Genomic DNA, 21,989 nt, shown 5'->3' with positions numbered 1-21,989 from the left:
TTCAAGTGCTGTATTCTAGAAGGTGACAAAAGTGACAGTCTAAAGTCACTTTTATTCAGTGACCTCATCATGTTTACCTTTACTCTTTACAAAAAGAAAATATCATGGTGATCGATGATGTAAATTGGAACTGGCTTTCCTGGGGAACATTGGAGTCTTTGCTGGTTCTTACCCATGTTGGACACTCTGCCAAATACAAATAAAACTACATTTTAGTAGAGAGATTGTCATATTTAACTTTCCCCATAACTCAATGAAGCATTCTTTTTACATGTACTTTAAATGTGGAAATTTGAAGTGGCACAGAGAGGCTAAGTAATTTATCCAGTGGCACACTGCTGGTGGGCATTGGATTTGAACTGTGACAATCTGGCTTCAGAACTCATGATTTATCCACTATTAAGAGAAGGAACCATCTTTGGCCTCCCCAAAATATCCTCCTGACTAGTGTTGTCTTCTCCCAGAAAGTTCAAGATGATTTCATTCCTAGTATTCCTATTCTATTTTTTCAGACAGTAACTCTACAAAACAAAGTGAAATGCATGTTTGGCAGTTAATTAATTTGAGCAGCTCAGGTAATAAACCCAGATAATTATGAGATTGTAAAATTCAGGAGTCAGGTATTACCTCTTAAACACTATGTTGCTCTATAAACTATACAGACTTAAAAATGTTCGTTGAGAGATTTATAAATAAGGCCCTAAAACGTGTTTTGCTGTTGTTAACCAGATGATCTGGTTTGGCCACTTCAGGGATCACAACTAGTGAACAACCAACATTCACTTGTTTTGTTCTTAAGATACAGAGCTCCAGGCCCCGCCCACTCCCTGCAGGCCAGCCCTGAGGCCCCGCCCACTTGTCCCCAGAGCTGGAAGGTGCTCAGGAGGCCCTGGCTGCCTGTCTGACTCTAAAGCCCCAGCAATTTTTGTGGCTTTGCCAAATTTCTGAGCCCTTATGCGCCTAAGTACATTGTAAATTATTTATCTAGTCCGTCGTACAACACATCTATTCTTTAACATTTTTTACTGAAGAAAAAGTACAGATGGAATTTACAGTACCATTAAGAAAGCTACAATCTGAACTTCAGATTCTTGTGTTCTGGTTGACTAGGGGCCAAATAGGTCAAGGATAGGAGAAAATGTGTATAATAAAAAGCTTTTTCTTTTCTTTTTCTTTTACAGACTATATTTTGATTCATTGTACACAAATGGGTACATCATTTCCATTCTCTGGTTGTGCACCATGTAGATTCATACCATTTGTGTAGTCATACGTGTACATAGGGTAATGATGTCTGTCTCATTCCACCATTTTTCATATCAATAAAAAGCTTTTGAGGGGGAACTTTGACATATTTTTATTTTCTCAAGCTAGCCTGAGGAAAAAAGGATAGAGGATCTTTAGTATACCCAATATGGTCACTTATATCCCTTAGAATTCTTAGTTCTTTCTCCACTTTGATATCGTGGCTTTAAATTCTTTGTTTTTCTCTAAGTGCTTTATTGCACTCAATCCAAAGTGGCACTCCTGTTCCCTCCCTCCCACTTCTTTTAAAATCTCACATTAGATCAATGCATGTAAAAGCACCAGAAGACATTTTGAAAAATATTAACTTCATCATTGATGTATTTATTTACTTAGCAAACCCATTTTCAGAGCTAAATGACTTACATAGAGACAGAAGTCTTTGTAGAACTGTAGGTGTTCTGGTAATACCAAATTTAGCAAGTTGCAGTGTGTAACATACCAGGAATTCCTTTAGCATCCTTTTCTTGCTGGAATACATCTCAGTTCTGTTCCCAGAATTTTTCAGTGGCTTCCTATCTTCCCCCAGCCCCTGTCTTCTACTTTTCAAGTTCCTTTGCAAATTCCCTCCCCCCTTGGGGTCTTTGTAACATCTCTCTTTTTCTCCTTCAAGCCTTTCCTTTGCTTCTCTGATACCAGACTTCTGCAGGCCCACCTCCCCACCCACACGGATATGCCCTTTATGTGGCCCTCATCTTGCCCTCTCCTTGGACTCTGCTATGGGAAGTCCTGTTCCCACACCGTTCCCATTCATTGACCCCCCCGGGACCTGTGTGTACGTGACTTGAGTGGCTTGTCACTTCCTTCTAATAAAGTCTCCTCATCTATCCCCTGTATAAAGCGATCAAAAGCCTACACCTTTGTCTCCTGGATTGTCCTATATAATCTCTTAAATAGGCTTTATGTTTTTTTACCTTTGCCCTACTCTGTTAGCAATACCTTACTTATTAACTCCTTTCATCATATCACTACCTAAAGGATACCTGTAACTAACTCAGGTTGCCTGCTGGGCTGTCCCATTTTAAGTCAGCCACATTGTGCTTTGATTGTATGTAGAGGCAGATTGACAGAAAAGTCCTTGAATTTGAAGTGTGATCTAGGATTGTTTAAGCCTCAAAGGGGTGGGGACTTAATTTTATATGCTCTGTGTTAGAGAAAAGATAAAGTGTGGGCTTTGGAGAAAGGTGTTTGCTTCTTGTGGCTTAAAGCTCTGTGACCTTGGGCAAGTTAGGCTGATGGCCTCAGTTTTACCTGTAAAACAGGGGTAACAGGAACAGCCTCTTACTATTGTTCTAAGGCCTGAGATAATAAGTGAATGTAAAATTCACACAGTGGCAACGGGTAATCAGGCCATGCCAGCCAGCTCAGCTGTCCTCAGACAATAATAAATGCTCCTTAGAGGTTGGGAGAGTAGTATGGACTTGGTGGCAGGATTATGTCCACATCCTGGTCACTAGGCTCAGGTAGTTGAGGATTGTTGACTATGCCCTGCACAGATTGTTGACTGGATGTGCATTGTGGAAAGGCAGATGGCAGGTGCGGAGCCGCATGGCATGCCTGTGGCCCGTGGCCCCCTTCCTAACACACCGTTGATTTGGTTACTTCATTGTTGCTAATAAGACCTGATATTCCTGAAATTACAGGCCCTTGCTCATAATGGGTACTCAGCAAATATTAAATATTAATATTAAATATTAAAATGTTAATATTTAAATATTTAAATTTAATATTTATTTAAATATTCATTTAAATATTTAATATTTAAAATATTAAATATTAATTCAGTGCTGAAGTACATAAAGTCTATACACAAATAGCCAGGTAAAAAGCCGCTTAGAAGGGTTCTAACACCGTATGACACAGTAGAAAGAAACAGGGTTTTGTTTCAAAGCCCACTTTTGTTTCTTTCGAACAACATCACTTTCAGCAAGCTACTTCAGACCTCCATTTCCTTACTAATAAATAGGAGTAATGATGCCTGCCTTATTAGATATTTAGTATGTAACAGTCAATAGTTTCTAGCACATAGTAGGCCTTTGACAAATGGCAGATATTATGTGGTGTTATAAACCACACACACACACACAGAGATAGTGATGGCGTGTGACAACAATTTTTCATGGTCACCGAGATGACTAGAAGTCGCTGATCATGCAGGTATCCATAGATAGATAGATAGATAGGTAGATAGATAGATAGATGGATGGATGGATGGATAGATAGATAGATAGATAGATAGATAGATAGATAGATAGATAGATAGATAGATAGATGGATGCATACACAGATATGCAGGCACATAAATATGGAAGCATTCTATAGCTACAGGTTTCAGCGGGAGCCTTCACTAGAATTGTTCACCATGACAAAAACATCAGTGAGGAAAAGAGATAGCCATCCGTTTTAGAGAAGCAGAGGTACCGTAGCAGGAGGATGCGTTGGGAGGAGCAGGAGAAATTCAGGGTAAAGTCTGCCCCCAGCCTACTGCAGTCAGAGTGACGTCAATGTAAAGAAAGAGGTCTCGAATCTCTATTTTTAGATCACTTTAGGGTTAGAAAGAAACCTAGACAAATTGGTTTGGAATGCCAGCGTCCTGGGCCTCCACTCCTCGGCAGTAACATATAGCCTTAATTACCAGCTCTCCCTGCCAAGACAAACGCAGCAGGGCCATTGGGAAGAAATACAATATTTCCAACTTAAAATGCCAGAGTATAGCTGCCGGTTTCCTAGGCAATAGATGATGGCAAAGAGCAGGGGTCTGGATAGAAGACAAAAACCCCAAAGCCCTGTTTATACTTCGTCAACCCCATCGCCTTGCATCTTATTTATTCTGAACATTCCAGGCATCTCCCTGTGGTGATTCTTACTGGCTAATGAGGACTCTCCTCGCTGGGGAACACCGCAGCCTGGCTTCAGATTCCTCCTGAGGAATCTTCATTTTAAGATCAACGGCCCTAAGGGTGACCTTACCGTCCCCAGCTGGAAAGGGCGAATCTTTCGGAAGGCACTTTAGTAAACAGGCAATCTAGGTGGATCAAGGTATATCATTGGATAAAGGTGGAACTGGCACCAGAACTCATGGATGGTGACGTTGTGTGACAGCTTTGTGGATGGCTGAGGTGACCAGTGGGAGCAGGTGATCATGAGATACTAAAATTGCCAATGGAAAGTTTTCCAGTGTGTATGGATGGACCCCACCATGGACTACCAAATACAAGTTTATTTAAAAAAATAGAAAAAGAAACAGCTAGCCCCTTTTCCCCAGCCATTAATGGTGTTTAAATGGTGTCTAAGTAGGTAGTTCCAGACCCTTATTCAAAGGCTGGGTGCAGTGATTTACAGGAGTCACATTTCTTGGCAAATCTTCTTGGTCTTCCAAATTCAAATCCTCCTGATAGTTCTACTACGTCAAGGTAATAGTTATAAGATGTTACCAAAAATGTTCCTTACGTGACATGTTGATGTTTATGCTCACCAGAAAAATCATGGAGCCACCATGAATATGTAAAAGTGCAAGCACCGCAAACCACAAAAATATGTGCTAGCTCCTTTTGAAATTAATTTTCATTCCTTTCTATACTCTTGTGAGCGGCGAGTTATCTGTGAAGTTTGATAGTAAGTTGCAGTAACCAAAACACATAAAAGGTTAAGATTGGATCATGTATTAAGGCAATAGGTATGTAGAAAGTATGATATGTCATTAATATTTTTCCTAATTCCTTTTCGTTAAGCAGAAACTGTATGCTCTCTCTTATGAGTTAGCCTTAGTCTCATCGATTCCTGGTTGTTGGGTTTTTTTGCCTTAACTGAGCACCTCAGCCCACAGATGAGGTGGCTGCAGGCTCCTCCGTGCTTCTGTGTCCCCGAGGCTCTGCACTCCACTGATAATGAACTGGGCTTCTCTGCCGCCATACCAACCTCCCCCTCCCTAAATAATCATAACATGGACAGGCAGCATACAGAGAATGGCAGTTGATGGACATATAGACACTAGAGGCTTCCTGGAGTTCGTTGTCTTTAGTTGTCAGGATACATCAATCACGTGTCAAGTATGTTCACTGTTCTCATTGCTAGTTGTGGATCAGCAGTATTGCTATATTGGCACAACCACACAGGAAGAGCAAAACTGTAAAGCCCTCTTTCCCTTTAGTGGTCTTTGAATCGCAGATCCTCTTTGCTCAGAACTCAGTGTGATGAGCCTTTAAACGGAACTATGTAGCCCATGGGCTTCTTTCTCTTCATAACCCCATTCACTATGAGGCAGGACTTCCTGACAACCTCCCAGAGGCCCAGAGGTCCTGGGCATATATCTCATTTCCTTATAAAGATCATCTTGTCAATCAATGCCTGGACCGCAGACTTTTACCAGTACCTGTCTTGTTTTCTCTCAAATCCTAAATTCAACCAAGGCAAATCCACAAGCAAGAAACACTTGTATGCCTGTCCTTGGTCTTTATTTAGAATATATGTAATTTCTGTGGGAATGTAACCATGTTTTACAAACAATGAGACATATGGTCTGACCATGGAAAGGATATTTGAAACCAGGGACTGTCGTAGAAAGTTCAGGAACACATGGTCACTCCATAGACAGTCAGCACAAGCTGCTCCAGAGATCAATCAACCATGGAAGGCATCACCCCATCTCCCTATGGCAGGCTTTTGCAGGAAATTATCTAAAGGTCTTTAAAAAAAAAAGTAGATTTAGGTGAATTCTTTGTAGAGAATCATAAATAATATTTGCTTATGAATAATAAGTTTCTCCTTTCATTTTTCCTTTAGAAAAATAGACATCTTTAGAAATGAAAGCAGGCGCATTTTGAAATAGGGACTCTTTGGGAACACCTGAGAGTGTGAGGTGCCGAAGGGGATTGTATTTCAGTTGTTCCTGCTGTAAACCTGGCGAGGTGGCTCCCTGCTTGTAGCCTGCAGCGTCCACATCAAGCCTCCTGCCTCCCTTATTAAGATCTTAATTACAGACGCAACTCCCTTCATTGCTGAAGGGAAGGAATTTTGTTCCTCTGAACTGTGTCTGCCTTTTGGTGTGGCAGGTGCAATTATGATGAGATCATTTCTGGTTTGTTTTCTTTTCCCGGAGGAATTTTTTTTTTGAGGGGGAGGAATATGGTTCTTAAGACACCATTTCATGAGCTCATCATAATGCGGGAATAATAACTGTGCTCTGATTTTATAGAGACTTTTTCTTCTGAAGGAATCAGAGTGTTTCACCTATATAATTCCATGAATCCTTGTGATATTTTTATAAAGAGCATATTTAGTATCCCCACTTTGCAGAGGGTAAAACAGGCATAAAAGGCAGGCATTTCTTTGTCACTGGTCTTGCAATGTGAGGACTGAGACCAGATACTCCTAATTCAGTCCAGTGCCCATGTCTCCATCCAGGGTTTCTCAGCCTTGGCACAATTGACATTTAGAGTTGGATAATACTTTGGGGTGGGTGTAGGGAGGCTGTCCTGGGCATTGTAGAGTTTAATAGCATCCCAGGTGTCTCTCCACCAGATGCCCACCCCCCAACACACACACACACACTCTCACTGTGACATCCAAAACATGTCTCCAAACGTTACCAAATGCATCTGGCTGGACAAACCCTCTATGGGCTGAGAACCACTGCTCTCATTTCTCTTGCTTTCTTCTGCTTAAAAATAAGTGCCTTACAGGTTTTACGTAATGGAAGCATAAAACTACCCCCATGCAAGTGTTCACTATAATTTTATCATGACTGAGGTTGAGCTTAATGTAACAGGTCTCAAGCAAAAAGCAACTTCCTCTTTGAGGCTTAGCTCCAATGTGTTCATGTGAATACCACGAAATACTAAGAAGCACAAGGTCTTCCCAAGGCCAAGTGTAAAACCCCCAAACCATCTGGAAGGTAACACATTCTCCAAAGTCTTCCTCTGCATATATATCTAATCTTGGAACATGCAGCTAGCACTGGCCCTTTAAGAAAGCTATTTTATCTCCTAAGCTGGCGTATGTCGTGTAGGAGCTTGTCCACACGCCTAGGCATTGAACAGTTCCACTCAGGTTTTCTTCTGCCCCGTTTGCTCCTGTCGTCTTTCCTCTCATCTAACTGAGAAGCTGCAGCTTCTGAAGGTTTTTCCTGGAGATAGCTCTGCAGCAGTAATGCTAACAGAATATGACCACACACCCCTCAGCCAAGAGTGTGAATCCATGTTTTAAAACACTTTTGAGGACCTCGCAGGGTGAGTAGGTATTAGCAATCAGGCACCAAACCCAGGTCAGGTGACATGTAAAACAGGTTCATCAAAGGTGGCATCCCTGTCTCACCAACTGAATCCTGGGAGGTGGACAAAGCTTGCCAGTAGGTGCTCACGTTGGCATTGAGGAGTAGATGGAACGTGAGAATGTTCCTTCTTTCAGATCCTTTATTAGATGTCATAACTTGTGAATTTTGACTTTTGAGAAGTGATATCATTTTTTGGAAATCACAACAGAGTAGATTGGCGTCTCCTACTCCTTTATAACTTAATTTTCATTTCTTTCCCCCAAGTACCTGTGTGTTAGAGGGATTTGTCTAGACAGGCAGATAGATGTGATCTGGTGCCAGCATCGTAATGTTGGCTGGAATCCAGGTGGTTGTTTTATTGTTAATAAAAACCTATCTTTTGGGTGAGTGGGTGTCAGGCCTTCATCATTATATGGCGCCTGTCAGATTTATCTAGGGACAAAACCTGAAAAGAGTTTGTGCCTGCCCCGCGTTTTTGATCCCTTGCCAATATGCTGTACTGAAAGTTATCAAAACCAGGCAACCTGGGACAAATGCTTATAAATTCCAGGGCTTAATAGCAATAGTGCTAAATTCCAAGATGGAAAAGATTCTCATGAAGGGCATCCTGGTCCGGGAGGGGGGAAACCCTAGATGAGAAGGGGAACCAGATGCTATCTCTGGCTCTACTACTAATCTAAGACCCTCTGGGCTGTAAAACAAAGAGACAGGATTAAAATGGTCCCTTCTTGCTCTAAAATTCTACTGTAGTCAGTTCTGGTCAACTCTGGGCAACTTCTGGTTCTAATACCCATAGGAACCTGGGTACTCTTCCACCTTCTTTAAGATCCTTAGAAACTGCTTAGGTAAATCTCAAAGACCACAGATGAGCAGAGAATTAAACTCTTCAAATATATATATATATGTACATATATAGAGCAACATATTATATATCATATATACTATATATAGTATATACATAATATATATTATCTAATATAATATGTAATATAATATATTATATATCATATATATAATTTATATATAACATATATAAATATATGTAATAATTTATGATCATCAATCAGACTTGTAAGGAGAAGTTAATTTATTTTGCTCAAGATTAATCCTCCACCATGAGTTAGGAAATAGTAAAAGTTAGCTGTGCAGTTGCACAACCTACCTGTCAACCAGTTTGTAAAGTTTCTTATACCAAGCAAAGGATCTCCTCTAGGCTTTTGTTGGTTTCGTGGTCAACAGACCTCAGCATGTGGACCTTGCTGTCCTCTGTCAGTCTTAAATCGAAGGAGGACAGGTGGAGTCTTTCAAAGGCAGCAAAGAAGAGCCTGCCATTTGAGGAAATGCTGCCTAATCTCTCAGCTATGCTGTTCATATCATATTACTAAATGTCAGTCTGAAATTTCTTTCAGAGATTCAAATATTCAATTCGCCATGAGCATTGGATCTTTCCACCAGGTCTCAAGAAATACCATCACTTTTGTATATGAGCTATCACAATAATGCTGGGTTCTTGGTGATTCCTCACCAACTAGGAATAGGTCAGTGGAAGAATGCTAAGGTTCCTGAACCCAGGAGTCCATGCGCAACCGCACACAGGGAGCTGCCCCGCAGTGCAGAGAGTATGCATGGTGTCTCATGCCCTGTCAAAGGTTACCTTGGAAGGCAGATGTCTAATGTCACATTTCTTAAAGCACCTCCCACTAGGAAAGGCTCAAAAGATAATGTTGTAACTAAAGTTCACAAGGCTGGGAAATCAAAGAAAACTTGAGTGTGTGTGGCAGAGTGGATGCCATGAAGATTCAGGGAGCATCCAAGATCCTCATTAAGCTCTGCAATCATTTTCCTAAAAATAAAAATCATTGGTTGAAACTCATTTCAGGTGCCAGAGGAATCTTTGGTGGGAAATAGGGATCACGCCTCCCCAGAGTCAGAAGTATGACCTGGCGGAGCCTGCTGTTGCCTGTCTGTGTGCTCGTTCAGATCACCTACTGGAAAGTATGTCAAAATGCAATTGACGGCTAGTACCGGGAAACACACAGGTCGTATCCATATCATACCCTGTCTTCTAATTCCTGTACTTGAAAGTTTCGTGACTGCTACTTAGGAACATCAAGAGGACCCAACCCCCAAAATTCAACATTCCAGAACCTAGCTGTGAACCAAGTATTCCAAGAATCCAAATCCTGATACTCGTAGATATCATGGGTTCTGAGCATGGCTGCTTCCTTCTTTGGGGGGAAGCCTACATCCCCTTCTTTCCCAAAGGTGAAGATGGGAGGGAGAGGAGAAACACGACCCAAGTGATTTTCCAGTCCTTAGCCAAAGCTGATTTTTGTCAGGTCCCACAAAAGCACTAGAGCCTTTCTCTCTCCTCCCCAGTGTGCACAGAGGTTGACCTGGATGCTGTTCATCCCTCAGCGGCTTCCTTTAAGACTGATTTCCTTGACAATGGCCATTTCCTTTAGTGGGTCAGCTTCTCAGGGCCTGCCCTCTGTGTGCCTGTGGCCCATGCATGTGAGTCCACCAGAGCCCAGGACTGAAGTCTGTAGGGGAGGGGTGCAGAAAAGACGCGCTGTGAAGAATGTGGCAGCCCGGAGGCTTCGGCAGGATCTCCTGCATAAATATAGAATGAAGTAAAAATAATAAGAGGAAGCGGAGCCATTGATGATGCTATCAGTCTTAGTGACACACCAGCCATTGTGTCTCATTTAGGTTCAAAGAGCCAGTATGAATGGTCATGGAAATTACACGTCACACCTCTCTGTATTGGGAAAAGCAGATCATTTCCCTGGCAGTCGGAGCAATAAGCTTTCTTGACATTTTGATAGCAGTGGGCGAGGGCACGCAGGGAGGGGTTGGGGGAGTGGAGTGGGAGATGCTGTCACGTGACCTGAGCTCTTGGTACTGGCAGTTCTGGCCAGCTGCAAAGTATTCTCTTCCCCCTCCTCAGGCACAGCTTGGGAACCAGGAACAGGAGAACCCAGACTTTCTGGCCAAGTGTTTCAATGGTGCTCTGTCACCTACCCCCAGATGCAGATTGCTACGCTACAGGGAGAAAAGCCTCTTTAAAGAGACCATTGTATTTCATCTCGCGGGGATGGTCAGTTCCTCTTGGCCTTCCTGTTTGCTCAGTAGTTGCGAACGCAAGGTTCAGGGGGGTCAGACTCCCCATGTGCGTCATTGTCCTGTTTAAATAGGGAGGGGCAGGCACTTTCCTGCTTGCTGTCTCCAATATTCTCTGGATGTCAGGCTTGAGTGACTTGGACACACCATTTGTCTTTTTGCTTGGGTCATCTTCCTTCCACTCTTCCATCTGAGAATTTTTAACCAAATATCTTGCTGAATTCTCTAGAAAAGCAATTTTGCCCTCCCTAAGGAGAACCAGGAAATCAGACGCCAGAAAACAGACTTCAATATAGCAAACATTGAATGGGCGTGCATTTTATTTCAGATAGTGGGCTGAAGTTCTGGAAATGCGCTTCAGGAGTTTGAAGGGGGATGATACAAGCTATCCTGTAAAGATAGAGAAATGGAAGGGAATCTGCTGGGTTTGGGAAAGATTCTGGTTATATGGAAGATGAGTTTTAAGGTGGGAAGAGATTGCATGCAGGAGAATCGAGTGGAAAGCAATTTCCTGTGCTTCCAGAAAAAGAATTGGAGAGTCACTGAGGACCAGAACTCGGAGAGGCGGGGAGGTAAACAGGGCCTGCTGATTGGCTTCCAGGTTGTGAAGAGACTCGGCAACCATTGGGTTCCCACCTTTGGCATCTGGGTACATCCTGTGTCACCCAAGAGAGGTAAAGCAGGAGAAAAAAGGGTTTTGTACCTGATGAGTTAGAGATGAAGATGCTCCTTCGATGACTGGGGAGATAGGGTCAGAAGAAAGACCTAACCTGGTGTTGCGGATTTGGGTATTGATCTGTGTGCTCAGATGCCACCCCAAGATGAGATTTCACTTCAGAACCAGGGAATACAGAAGGAAGTGCAAAGGAGTGATCCTTTTGGAGCATGACCACTTAAGAGATGGGGGGAAGTGGACCTGACAGAAGAGGAGGTGAGCGGTCAGGAGAGGAGGAAGAACCAGGAGGCGGTATCATGGAAGGCAGAGGAGTTTCAAGAAAGACTGGAGTTGGTGTCATTGTCAGAAGCCACTGCAAGTAGGCTTCCCCCGGCTGGCGTTTAGGACCCTAAATGCCAGTTCCAATCCCGGGAAGAGCCGCCACTTTTGCAGCACGTGCCTTGGACTTCATTACATACTGTCCTAATTCTGGACCTTGAGGCAAGTGGTCGGCTCCTATCCCAGTCCTAAGACCTTCGTGCCAGGTGACTTGGCAAATCGTTAACTTCTTGCACCTCCTCCTTCTCATTTGTAAAGTGAAAGAGTTGGACTCTAACTGTGTGAGTGCCTTCCGGCTTTCAAGCTCGGTGTCCAGCCATAACCGTCTTGGTGCGTGGCCCAGCAATGGCTGCCTTTCTGCCAGTCTCTGGCGGCTCCCATCCAGCTGGTATAGAATTACTCGGGCTGTCTTATCGCTCCCTGATTTGTTTCTGTGTTGACCTTCCCTCCCTGGAGATAAATATCCAAGGAGCTGGGGGTTGAGAAAGATTAGCTCTTGAAGAGACAAACTGCCTTTCTGGAGTTTTTCTAAGATGTTCAGATAATCAGCTTCTGACTTTACAGCCTCAAGCAGTCACACCTTCTTATAGAAGAATTAACTCTTGATTTACCGCCTTGTGAGTTAGCCACTTTTGAATGATATCTGCTCAGGCGTGTTCCAGCTGAAGTTAATCTGGCTTCCGTCTTCCTGCGGACCTCTTTCTCCAACACCAAATACAGCACATAGAAACCAAGCTCTTTACCAGCGGCTTTCCCTACTGTCTAATAATGTATTGTATTCTGCTGGGATCTGGTGACATTTATCTGTACTTTATCAAGTAATATCATTTTATGATTTTTACTATTATTATTTTGTCTCTGAGGGCCTTCTGAAGGCACCCCATGGTGTCATTATTGCCATTTGTAGAGCAATATGCCATGAAAGATATAGCAGTGACCAGAACTCACGATAAATTCAGAGAAATGTTGCTTTGAGATATAGTTCTTCCAAAATGTCATGGAGAACAAGAGAAATACCAGATAGGTACACAAATATATGTAATAGCCCCCTTAGAATAGGACCAACTTTTGCTTGAGAACTGAGAGGGGGTAAAGAAAGATTCCTGAGGCCAAAGTACCATCAAGCAAATTCAATAAAAAGTCATAATAGCTTGCTAAGTCTTGGGCAATTCTGAAGTACTTTCCTGGAGTTAACTCACTTGAATCCCTATAGTAACTGGGCTTGGTGGTCCACGTCTGTAATCCTAGTGGCTCGGGAGGCTGAGGCAGAAGGATTGCAAGTTTGAGGTCAGCTTCAGAAACTTAGTGAGGCCATAAGCAACTTAGCAAAACCCTGTCTCAAAATAAAAATAATAAAATGGTCTGGATAGGTGACTTAATAGTCAAGCACCCCCAGGTTCAATCCCCAGTACCAAAAAAAAAAAAAAAAAAAAAAAAAAAAAAAAATCCTCATAATAAACCCACAGGATAGGCACTATCTATGGTCCTCATTCTCACTGGGTGGATGAGGAGGCCAAGACACAAAGGAGAGATGTAATCAGCCCCGGAAACACAGGATCCCCAAACCAAGAATCCATTTATTCCATAGGCATTAATTCTATTAGATCAATAATGATTCGATGGATCAACAATGGAATTGAGCCCAGCTAGGACACTGAGGTAAGAGCTAAGACAGCTTAGCCTTCTAGACCCCAGTTCTATTTCCATTTCTGACACCAACAGGCCTCAGGCAAATGATGAACTGGCTCCCCAGACCTGTGTCCTCACCTGTGAAACAAGAGTATAGGGCTCTGTTGGGCTCGGAGGTTTTCACGGCTGTAACCTTTTGTGCAGGAAAGTGGCTGGGTGTGACACGGGCTCTCCAAAGCTTGCACAGAGGTTAAATAGCTCACACTCCTCTCAGCCAGCACTGAGAATGTCTGTCGGTGTATGGACAGGTGTCAGGATGGAACTAGGGCCCCTGACGCCAACAGCTGGGTCGGCTCTGAACCCTAATCTCTGTGGGCAGTGGGAAGACTGGAGGGAAGTCATAAGTAACCAGTCAGGAAAGCTCCCCCACAGTGCCAGCTTAGCACAGAGTAGGGAACTCTGAAGCTACCCTAGGACCAGCTCTCCATGTCTTGTAGCTCACCATGCTGCTCACCAGGTGGTGGGAAGGCTACCGGGACAGGAAACAGCATCTAATCCAACTCTCACAAGGGGTTTCTATCTGCCTCTAATCAAGCCATGCCAGTATTCTCCTTGGTGCCTCAGGGTGTTCCATAGAGTTGGAAGTGACCCAACGCTGAGTCTCCTGCTGATTATGCTGATTAGTTCTGTGGGACTTTGCCTTTCTGCTGTCTTCTGTTTCTCTTCTATAATTGCACAACTATCAACTGGCCCCAGTTCCATTACTTCTGATTTCATCTAGGGGCTTCTTTACCAGCCATTCCCAGTTGTTGAATGGGCCCAGGAGAAAGGGACAGAGACAAAGTGGCCAGCTCCCTTGTGGCTCTATCAACACAACATAACTCTGGTGGAGTCGCTTCCCTGAGACCATTTGGTACAAAGCACCAGCATCTTGTCCTCTGTAACCTGATGATTTTTCTTTTTAATTATAAAACACCCTAAAGATGAAAGAAGAGAGACAGAGGAGATTTTAGAATTATGACACCTGCTTAAATAGTTCCACAAACTTGGATAGACTATGACCTGATTTTATCTTTTTGTATTTGAACTTCTCATTGTTAGAAGGAACCCAGTGTTTCCTGGAATATATACCAAGCAAAACTTTCATCTGCAACACAAACTCTTCGGTTTCCCTTTAACTTCCCTTGCAGCTAGCTCATCTGTCTAGGTCACGGGATTCCTGGTTCTCAGAAGCGTAAGGATTTCAGTTCCCAAGACCACCACAGAGCGTCCTGGGGACTGACATCTGTGGCTTTATCGCCCTTCCTTAAGTAGCTGTGCTGGCTAAAAGGAGCGTGGCTGTCGGTAGCAGAATTGGATCCCTTCCTACTACTGAGCAGAGGGCAGGTCCCTTGCATCCAGCGCCACTCTGCAGCAGACGCACATATGTGAGTCCTGAGCTTACAGGCACGGTACCAGGGAGACGGTTAACGTATGTCTGTTTTAAAGAAATGAAAAGCACGAGGCTGAAGGCTCAAGTCCACATTTTTAGAAAAGTGAGTAAAAGTCCCCCCAAAACAGCCCCAAATTCCACAAATACGTTCCGCTATGAAAGCCAGTCACAAGAATGCCCCAGCCATCAGAAGTCCTTTCTTCCATAAATGATCCCCACCACAATGACATTAAGTGCGTCCAAACAATTTAACGAAGCACTCGGGATCACTTTTAATTTTTGGAGTGCCTGCAATGAATTTACGGCGTTCCCCGACTTCTCCGTGTGCCTGGAAGGGGACAGGCACGCAGTCCTGGCTGCCAGTGTGCTGGGGAACGTGACTGACGCCAAGGAATGAGATCTTCAGAGCCTTTGAACGGCTTCCAGGAATGTGAGCACAGGCTGCCTGCCCGCTGCCTACTTGGGCTGTCTGCTGGGTCCTGAGCGAGCCAGAGGGACCTTCGTGCAAAGGCAGGGAGTGTGTGGGCCCAGGAGAGGGGAGAGCGCAGCTCTCAGATGGGAATGGCAAGATCCAAGAAGTAGGTGATGAAGGCAGGATGGGGAAGGGCCCTCAGGAGAGGTCTGAGCAGAAGACGGAAGGAGGAAAGCCTTGGCTTCTCTGCGCCTGTGAACACATTCCTTGTCGCCTGTCACAGCGGGAGATAGAGCGGACTGCTGCTAGACTCCCCAAGCACTCCCTCCGCCCTGCTGAGATTCTCCCCATATCCAAGCTCCTCTTGAGCATCTCTGGGTAGGATTTTTGGGGGGGCCTGACAAGGCACATGTGAGACTACTTTTGTTTACATTCCAACACTGAATACAGATGCCATGCCTTTTATAGTGTGTTATATAGGATTTTCTTTGACTTTATTCCTCCACTGTATATTTAAAAATTGAGAAGTGTCCATTGTGGTCCATCTAAATGGCTTGGAGTAGTTTTGTTTTTTGCCCTTGAGCTTATTGTAAAAAGGAAGGAGACCGTCTTGCTCAGTGAATCGTTCTCTGACTCAGCAACAGCGGGCCTCATGATTCCTTGGCACAGCTTCTCCAACTAGAGGGAAGAGCTCTCCCGGTGTCTTGAGCTTTTCAGAGGAGGTAGTCTGATGTCATTGGTGGCAGCCGCGGCCTGTGTATCTGTCTTATGTCTGCCCCATCTGTTTTTCTCCTCACGGGCTATTGTTCAGATTCCTTCTTCTCTTTTTCCAGGAAGTGTGCTTCTCCCTCAGAGCTTGGGCTGTAGGTATAAAAGGGACTGAGTGAACATTCTAACCTGATTTCCCTGTTGTTTTGTTTTCTCTTCCTAGAATCTTATGGCAAGGGCCTTATATGACAATGTCCCGGAGTGTGCTGAGGAGCTGGCCTTTCGCAAGGGGGACATCCTGACTGTCATAGAGCAGAACACCGGGGGCCTGGAAGGATGGTGGCTGTGCTCCCTCCATGGACGCCAAGGCATCGTCCCTGGCAACCGCGTGAAGCTTCTGATTGGTCCTGTGCAGGAGGCCCCGCCCAGTCACGACCAGCCTGGACCCGTGCACCAGGGCTTTGCGCAACAGAAAGTCTACCAGGTGCCCAACTCACAGGCGGCAGCTCGCGACACCATCTACCAAGTGCCACCTTCCTACCAGAGTCAGGGAATTTACCAAGTGCCCACTGGTCATGGCACCCAAGAGCAGGACGTATATCAAGTGCCACCTTCAGGACAGAGAAGCTTAGGAGGCACCAACGGCCCCCACTTAAGTAAAAAGGTAAGTGACTGACTGGAATTTTTGTTCCTACTTATTTTTTTTTTTTTTTCCATTGCATCTGGAGCGACAGAAATGTTCCAAAAATAATAAATGAAAACTACCCAAAAGTAAATATGCCAAATGCCTCAACCCAGACATCTTTTATTTTTGTATCATTTCACCATTCATCAGTCAACAGAACTTTCTTGAACTACCATGGGCCAAATGGTATTGATCCACAGCCATTATAAATTCCTGTGTCATTCTGGATCATACTGGATCACAGAATTATTTCTCTCCATCTTGCTGATAGATCTGCTTCTACACCTGGATTCTGCACTCAAATAGTTTCCAGTCTTTTCTATGTCTTCTTTGAGGGACACAAAGCACCAAATATTAAGATTGAGTAATGATCCTCCCTTGACCCAAAGCTGGATCTGACTAAACAAAGAACCCCCCAAGGAAGTAGAGGAAGAGAAAAAGCCAGAAGTAGATCACACCCACCAGCTCATTCTTTAGGGATGTTGGCTTGAAGTTGGAGTCATTTAAAATACACAAATACTAGTGGATTTGGAAAGAAGCCATCCCCACATCCTTGAAGTTATTCCTGTTAATAACACCAGGGGGTAAAAAGAGTGGAGCCTAGAGATTTGGGAAGACATCAAGTAAAAAAATATATATACAAGAAAGGAATGATGCATTAATCAGCATGTCAGTACTGTAACTAAATATCAGAGGCAGCTAACTTTATAAAGAGAAAAACATTTATTAAGCTTGGAATTTGGGAGGATCAAGGGCATGACACTGGCACTGGCTGGGATCTGGTGAGGTCCCTCTCAGCTGCAGCCACATCAGGCCCATTTGTGTGGAAGAGTCTATGTCGCCAAACTGGAAGCTAGAGAGAGAATGATGTCCCACAGTCCTTCAGAGGACCCTCCTCCAGGGACCGAGGACCTCCTAGTGGACCCCTTCCAAAGTTTCCATCACTTCACACACTGAAGATCAAGACTTTAATCACAGTGGACCCTTGTGGGACACTCAGATCACACCCAAACTATAGCAGGTGGGGAGCTTTTCAACACCCTTTATAATTCCACATACCACAACAATTTGAAATAAATAGAAATGTGCTAACTGAAGACAAATGATGAACATTTGGTATATTTTTTAAGATATTGATAGACCTTTATTTTATTCATTTATTTATGTGCAGTGCAGAGAATCAAACCCAGTGCCTCACACATGCTAGGCAAGTACTCCACCACTGAGCCACAACCCCAGCCCCTGGTGTATTTTTGATGCTCGTGAATTAAAGGGTGAAAAAGCCCTTGTGGTATCTACGCTGTAGTGAGGGAAACTGTAAAGTACAATAATGCCAGGTGGGTACATGTGCTGTGAAGATGTTGGGGGACTTGTGGTGACAAGAGCCCAAAGCAGGCTGGTGCTTTCATGTGCATTACCAGGGAGGGAGCTTCTCTTCCATTTACCAGCAAATTCCAGCGGGCTGTCCGAGCTTTGGTATTAAGAATGGACTAATGTAATACAACAAGAAAATATCTCCAGATTATAAAGGGATGATGGAATTAGATGCCAGAAAGAGCACATTGGCTCTTAGAAAACTGAATATAGATGTTATAGATGTAAATTTTCAAACCCATGTAAATTAGGGAATATCTACTTGCATGTGTCTGGAATCTTCTGTTGAAAAACGGGGGGAGGGGAGGCTTACTGTTGGATTCCTCTTTCATTTTTTCATCTATATAACCTTTTTTATTAGAGTATTATAGTCATACATAATAGTTGGGTTCATTTTGACAACATCATACATGCGTGGAATTTGATTTAGTCCCTTTCAGTCCCCTGTGACCCCCTCACCTGCCCCTCCTCCCTCTCGCTATTCTCTGCTGATCTTCTTTCCATTCATCCGTTTATTTATTGTTGACTGCTGCTGTGCATATCCATAGAGGTGGACTTCACAGAGGTATATTTATGCATGTGCATAGCGTGATTGGGTTGGATTCATTTCGCACTTCCTCTAGATAACAGAACCACGGATGCATTTTCTAAGCACCTTTGATGCAAAAAGTATGTTCTGACAAAACACTTCTCAAGCGCACGAGATCTGAGTGTGCGTCCTCGAGGAGGAATTCTCGAGGACGCTGGTGCCTGACTTCCCATTTGCATTCCCCAGGACCTCGATCAATGGCCAGGGCCACAGAGGACCTTGACCTTTCCAAGTCCTTCTGGCCCCAGTGATTTGGGATGCAAAGGAAAAGCCAGGTCTGGCATGTGTGTGTGTGTGTGTGTGTGTGTCTCTCTCTCTCTCTCTCAGGAAAAAGAACAGTTGAAAGGTGTGACTATAAATAACTAGCTTCTCTCATTCTTAGTCTTGGTTGCTTGCACCTTAAAAATAGCTCTCCATCCTCGGAGCTGGTTGGAGGCAGACGGCGAGGCCAGGACGGGAAGTGCTTCAAAGGTGATGGACCCGAACTTTCATCACAGTTTATCTTGGCAGGAAGGTGACGTGTTTTCCTTTTTAGACTCAACCTTTTGAGTTCCAAGTCTGAGAGGTCCGAGAGCTCAGGCTTCTCTTTGCATGCGCCATGACTGCGCGTGATTTCTCCAGGGTGTGCGGCCTCTCCAAGGCTAGAGGCTGTGACTCGCCTTCCCTTGGGTTGATGTCCAGGGGCCACGGGGCTGGGCTGACTCTCCGGCACTCACTCCATGTGCTGCTGTTTTGTTAATTCTACATTCGGTGGAACGTTGTGTGTTTAGCCAAAGGTAGGGGGTCCTGTACCAGCACTTCAGCTCATGAAAGGGACCTCCGCCAGCCAGCCCTTCAGGGACAGGGGGAGCTGATGCCTGCGGAATGCGCAGGAGCCCCGTGCACTTGGGCGCTGGGATGAGATGGTGGCCAGGACAGGAAGGGCGGGAGGAGAGGTCCTGGCTTCATCCCTGCCAAATACCAAGCACCCCTGAGATGCCCTGACCTCCCCCTGAAGCAGCTCAGTGTCCCTGGATCTTCAGGATGCCTGACCCCACACACTGTCGCAGAGACCACGGCTCCCACCACCCAGGGGTGAGCTGACCTCTGCTCCCTTCCCTTCCCGCCCCCACTCTGCCTCCTTCTCTCTCCTTCTCCCCGCACCTCTTCCTCTAATTCTCTCCCCTTTCTTTTCCTTCCTCTCCTCCTTTCCCTCTTTCCTTCCTGCCGTCCCACCCCCGACCTCCTCCCTCCCTCCCTCTCTTCTTTCCTCTCCTAGTAGGGAAAGTTCAGCAGCTAAGAGGTGATCTTCACCTTCCAGGTAAAAGGAGCTGCCTTAAAAACCTTCTGCCAGCATCCTCCCTGTCCTTGTGCCTTCTCAGGGGGTGGCTTTGGTCAAGGCCCCAAGGGTCATCTCCTTGCCCTGGGGATCAGGTGCGGTTTTTCCTTCTGCTTTGCTTTGCTTTAGAGGTCTTATTTCAGTTGTTTGACTAACTTGCTAATAAAGCAGTTTGCTTATTTTCTCTTTTAACATTAACCTTGCTCACTGGCTCATTTTTTTCTTCTAACTTCCCATCTGTGAAATGGTGATAAACCTAGAACTAGTTGTTCCTCGTAGCTTAAGCCATGGTCCGTAAGAGTCATTCAACAAGAAAATGAGTACGCAGTGGAATCTTGTTTTGCTTTGTTTTTCCTTTGTACTGGGGATTGAACCCGGAGGCACTTTACCACTGAGCTAGATCCCCAGCCCTTTTTATTTTTTTATTTTGAGGCAGAGTTCCACTAAGTTGCTCAGGGCCTTGCTAAGTTGCTGAGGCTGGCCTCAAACTTGTGATCCTTCTGCTTCAGCCTTCCTAGTCACAGGGATTACAGCGTGCACCACCCTGCCTAGCTGGCATCTTGTTTTGAATCACACAAATATCACTTCAAAATGTCAGTGAACATAGAGTCACCCAGAGAGGTGGGGGAGGTGGGTTCAAGTGCAGATTCCAGGCCCTTCCCCTCAGAGAGCCCCATCCAGGCGGTGGGTGTAGGTGGGGGCCCAGGAATCTGCACTGTATGGTACTCCTTGCATTGTTCTGTGGGGGGTGGCCCAGGACTACACTTTGAGAAACACTATAAAGGGAGGACACAGGAGCTTGGATAGGTTCCAATCTGATTGAGATGCGGGACTTTCCATAGTTCAAAATTCCCTCAGTGTTGCCACAGACCGTGGGCTTCAGAAGTTTTACCCACCACAGTTTTTTGTACCAATGAATCACTGAAGGGAAAAAAAAAAAAAAAAAAGACAATGAATTCTGCCTTCTGCCCCTGCAGCGTGGCTCTGTGGGAAACCCCAGACCCTACCCGCCCTCCTGCATCCCCCCACATTCATCCCTCATTACATCAGTGTGGAGTGGGAGAGGGGAAGTCCTGTCATCCCACCTTTCATGACGCACAGGGCAGCGTGAGTGCTAAGGAGGAGCCTGGGTCTCGCTAGGGTGGGTCCCCACTCCTGGCTGTGTTTCTTCTTTTCCTCAGCTTTGGTTCCTTCATCTGTAAAATGGGCATAATCGTGTTTATCTCAAGGGGCTGTTGTGAGAAGTCAATGGGATGATACCCAGAAAGCCCTGGGCACAGTGCTGAGCAGAGCAGGGACCTAAAAATGAGTCCCCCTCCCTTTTCTCAGAGTTCTTCTTAAACTGTGTCAGTCTCGTGCTTCTTTGCAGATACTGAACGTACACCTAATTGCTAGTATATATGCTGTGTCCTTTGAGCACAAGGTTCTGCAGGAATTCTGTGGAGTGTGGAAAAGAACTCCCCAAGTTATCTGAAGATCATAACGCTGACACCTTTACTTAATTTCATTGGTCCTTTTCACTCTGGGTTTTGTAATCAGTGCCATTTTATCCCTTAGGCCTTGTGGGCAGAGTGCCCAGGGCCTCCAAGAATGTTTAAGAACTGATTTAAACAAAATAAAAATAAGAAGAAAAAGGAGTAGATAAAATAAATTTTTGTCTCCAAAACATGAAATGCAAAAACTGCAAAGTAGAAATAAACATTTAGACAAATGTCTAGGACATAGCATCATGTCAGCCTCATTAATTGTTATATTTAGGGCTCATGACTATTCCATTACATTTGAAAACAATTTGTAAGTTAGATTTTTCTCACTTTGCAAAAATTTCTAAATATGCATCGTGATTGCCAGGAACTCATAGGCAATTCTAAATTAAATGAGAGTCCAGTCATTTGAAAAGTTGGTTTACAAAAAAAGAAAAAAAGTTTTCAATCTTTTAAAAGAAAAAAATTCTACCTAATCTTGGTATTCGGTTTAGATTGGAGCCTCTACATGCCCTTAAATGAAAATGCTGACAAGAGTATAAAATACCCTCATTTTTCAGCTTCAGAGATCAGTAAAATTGAACCAGAGTGTACCCATTTCACATTTCATGCTTGATCTACATAGGGAGTTATATGTGTTTCTCTGATTTTTCCATGAACCTGTT

At 44.3% G+C, this 21,989-nt stretch overlaps 1 protein-coding gene across 2 annotated transcripts in view; it reads left to right on the top strand.

Annotated features, from left to right (window-relative positions):
• Positions 1–21,989, top strand: part of NEDD9 (neural precursor cell expressed, developmentally down-regulated 9) — a 177,121-nt gene that overhangs the window by 132,368 nt on the left and 22,764 nt on the right. For both annotated transcript variants that reach the window (XM_079147908.1, XM_079147907.1), the window contains one exon: positions 16,098–16,538. In XM_079147908.1, coding sequence (XP_079004034.1) covers positions 16,098–16,538 — 441 coding nt within the window. The remainder of the gene's footprint in view (positions 1–16,097; positions 16,539–21,989) is intronic.

The sequence above is a fragment of the Sciurus vulgaris genome (genome assembly GCF_902686455.1).
Source record: "Sciurus vulgaris genome assembly, chromosome: 7".
NCBI classification, from domain to species: domain Eukaryota; kingdom Metazoa; phylum Chordata; class Mammalia; order Rodentia; family Sciuridae; genus Sciurus; species Sciurus vulgaris.
This window is presented reverse-complemented; position numbering and strand designations above follow the sequence as displayed.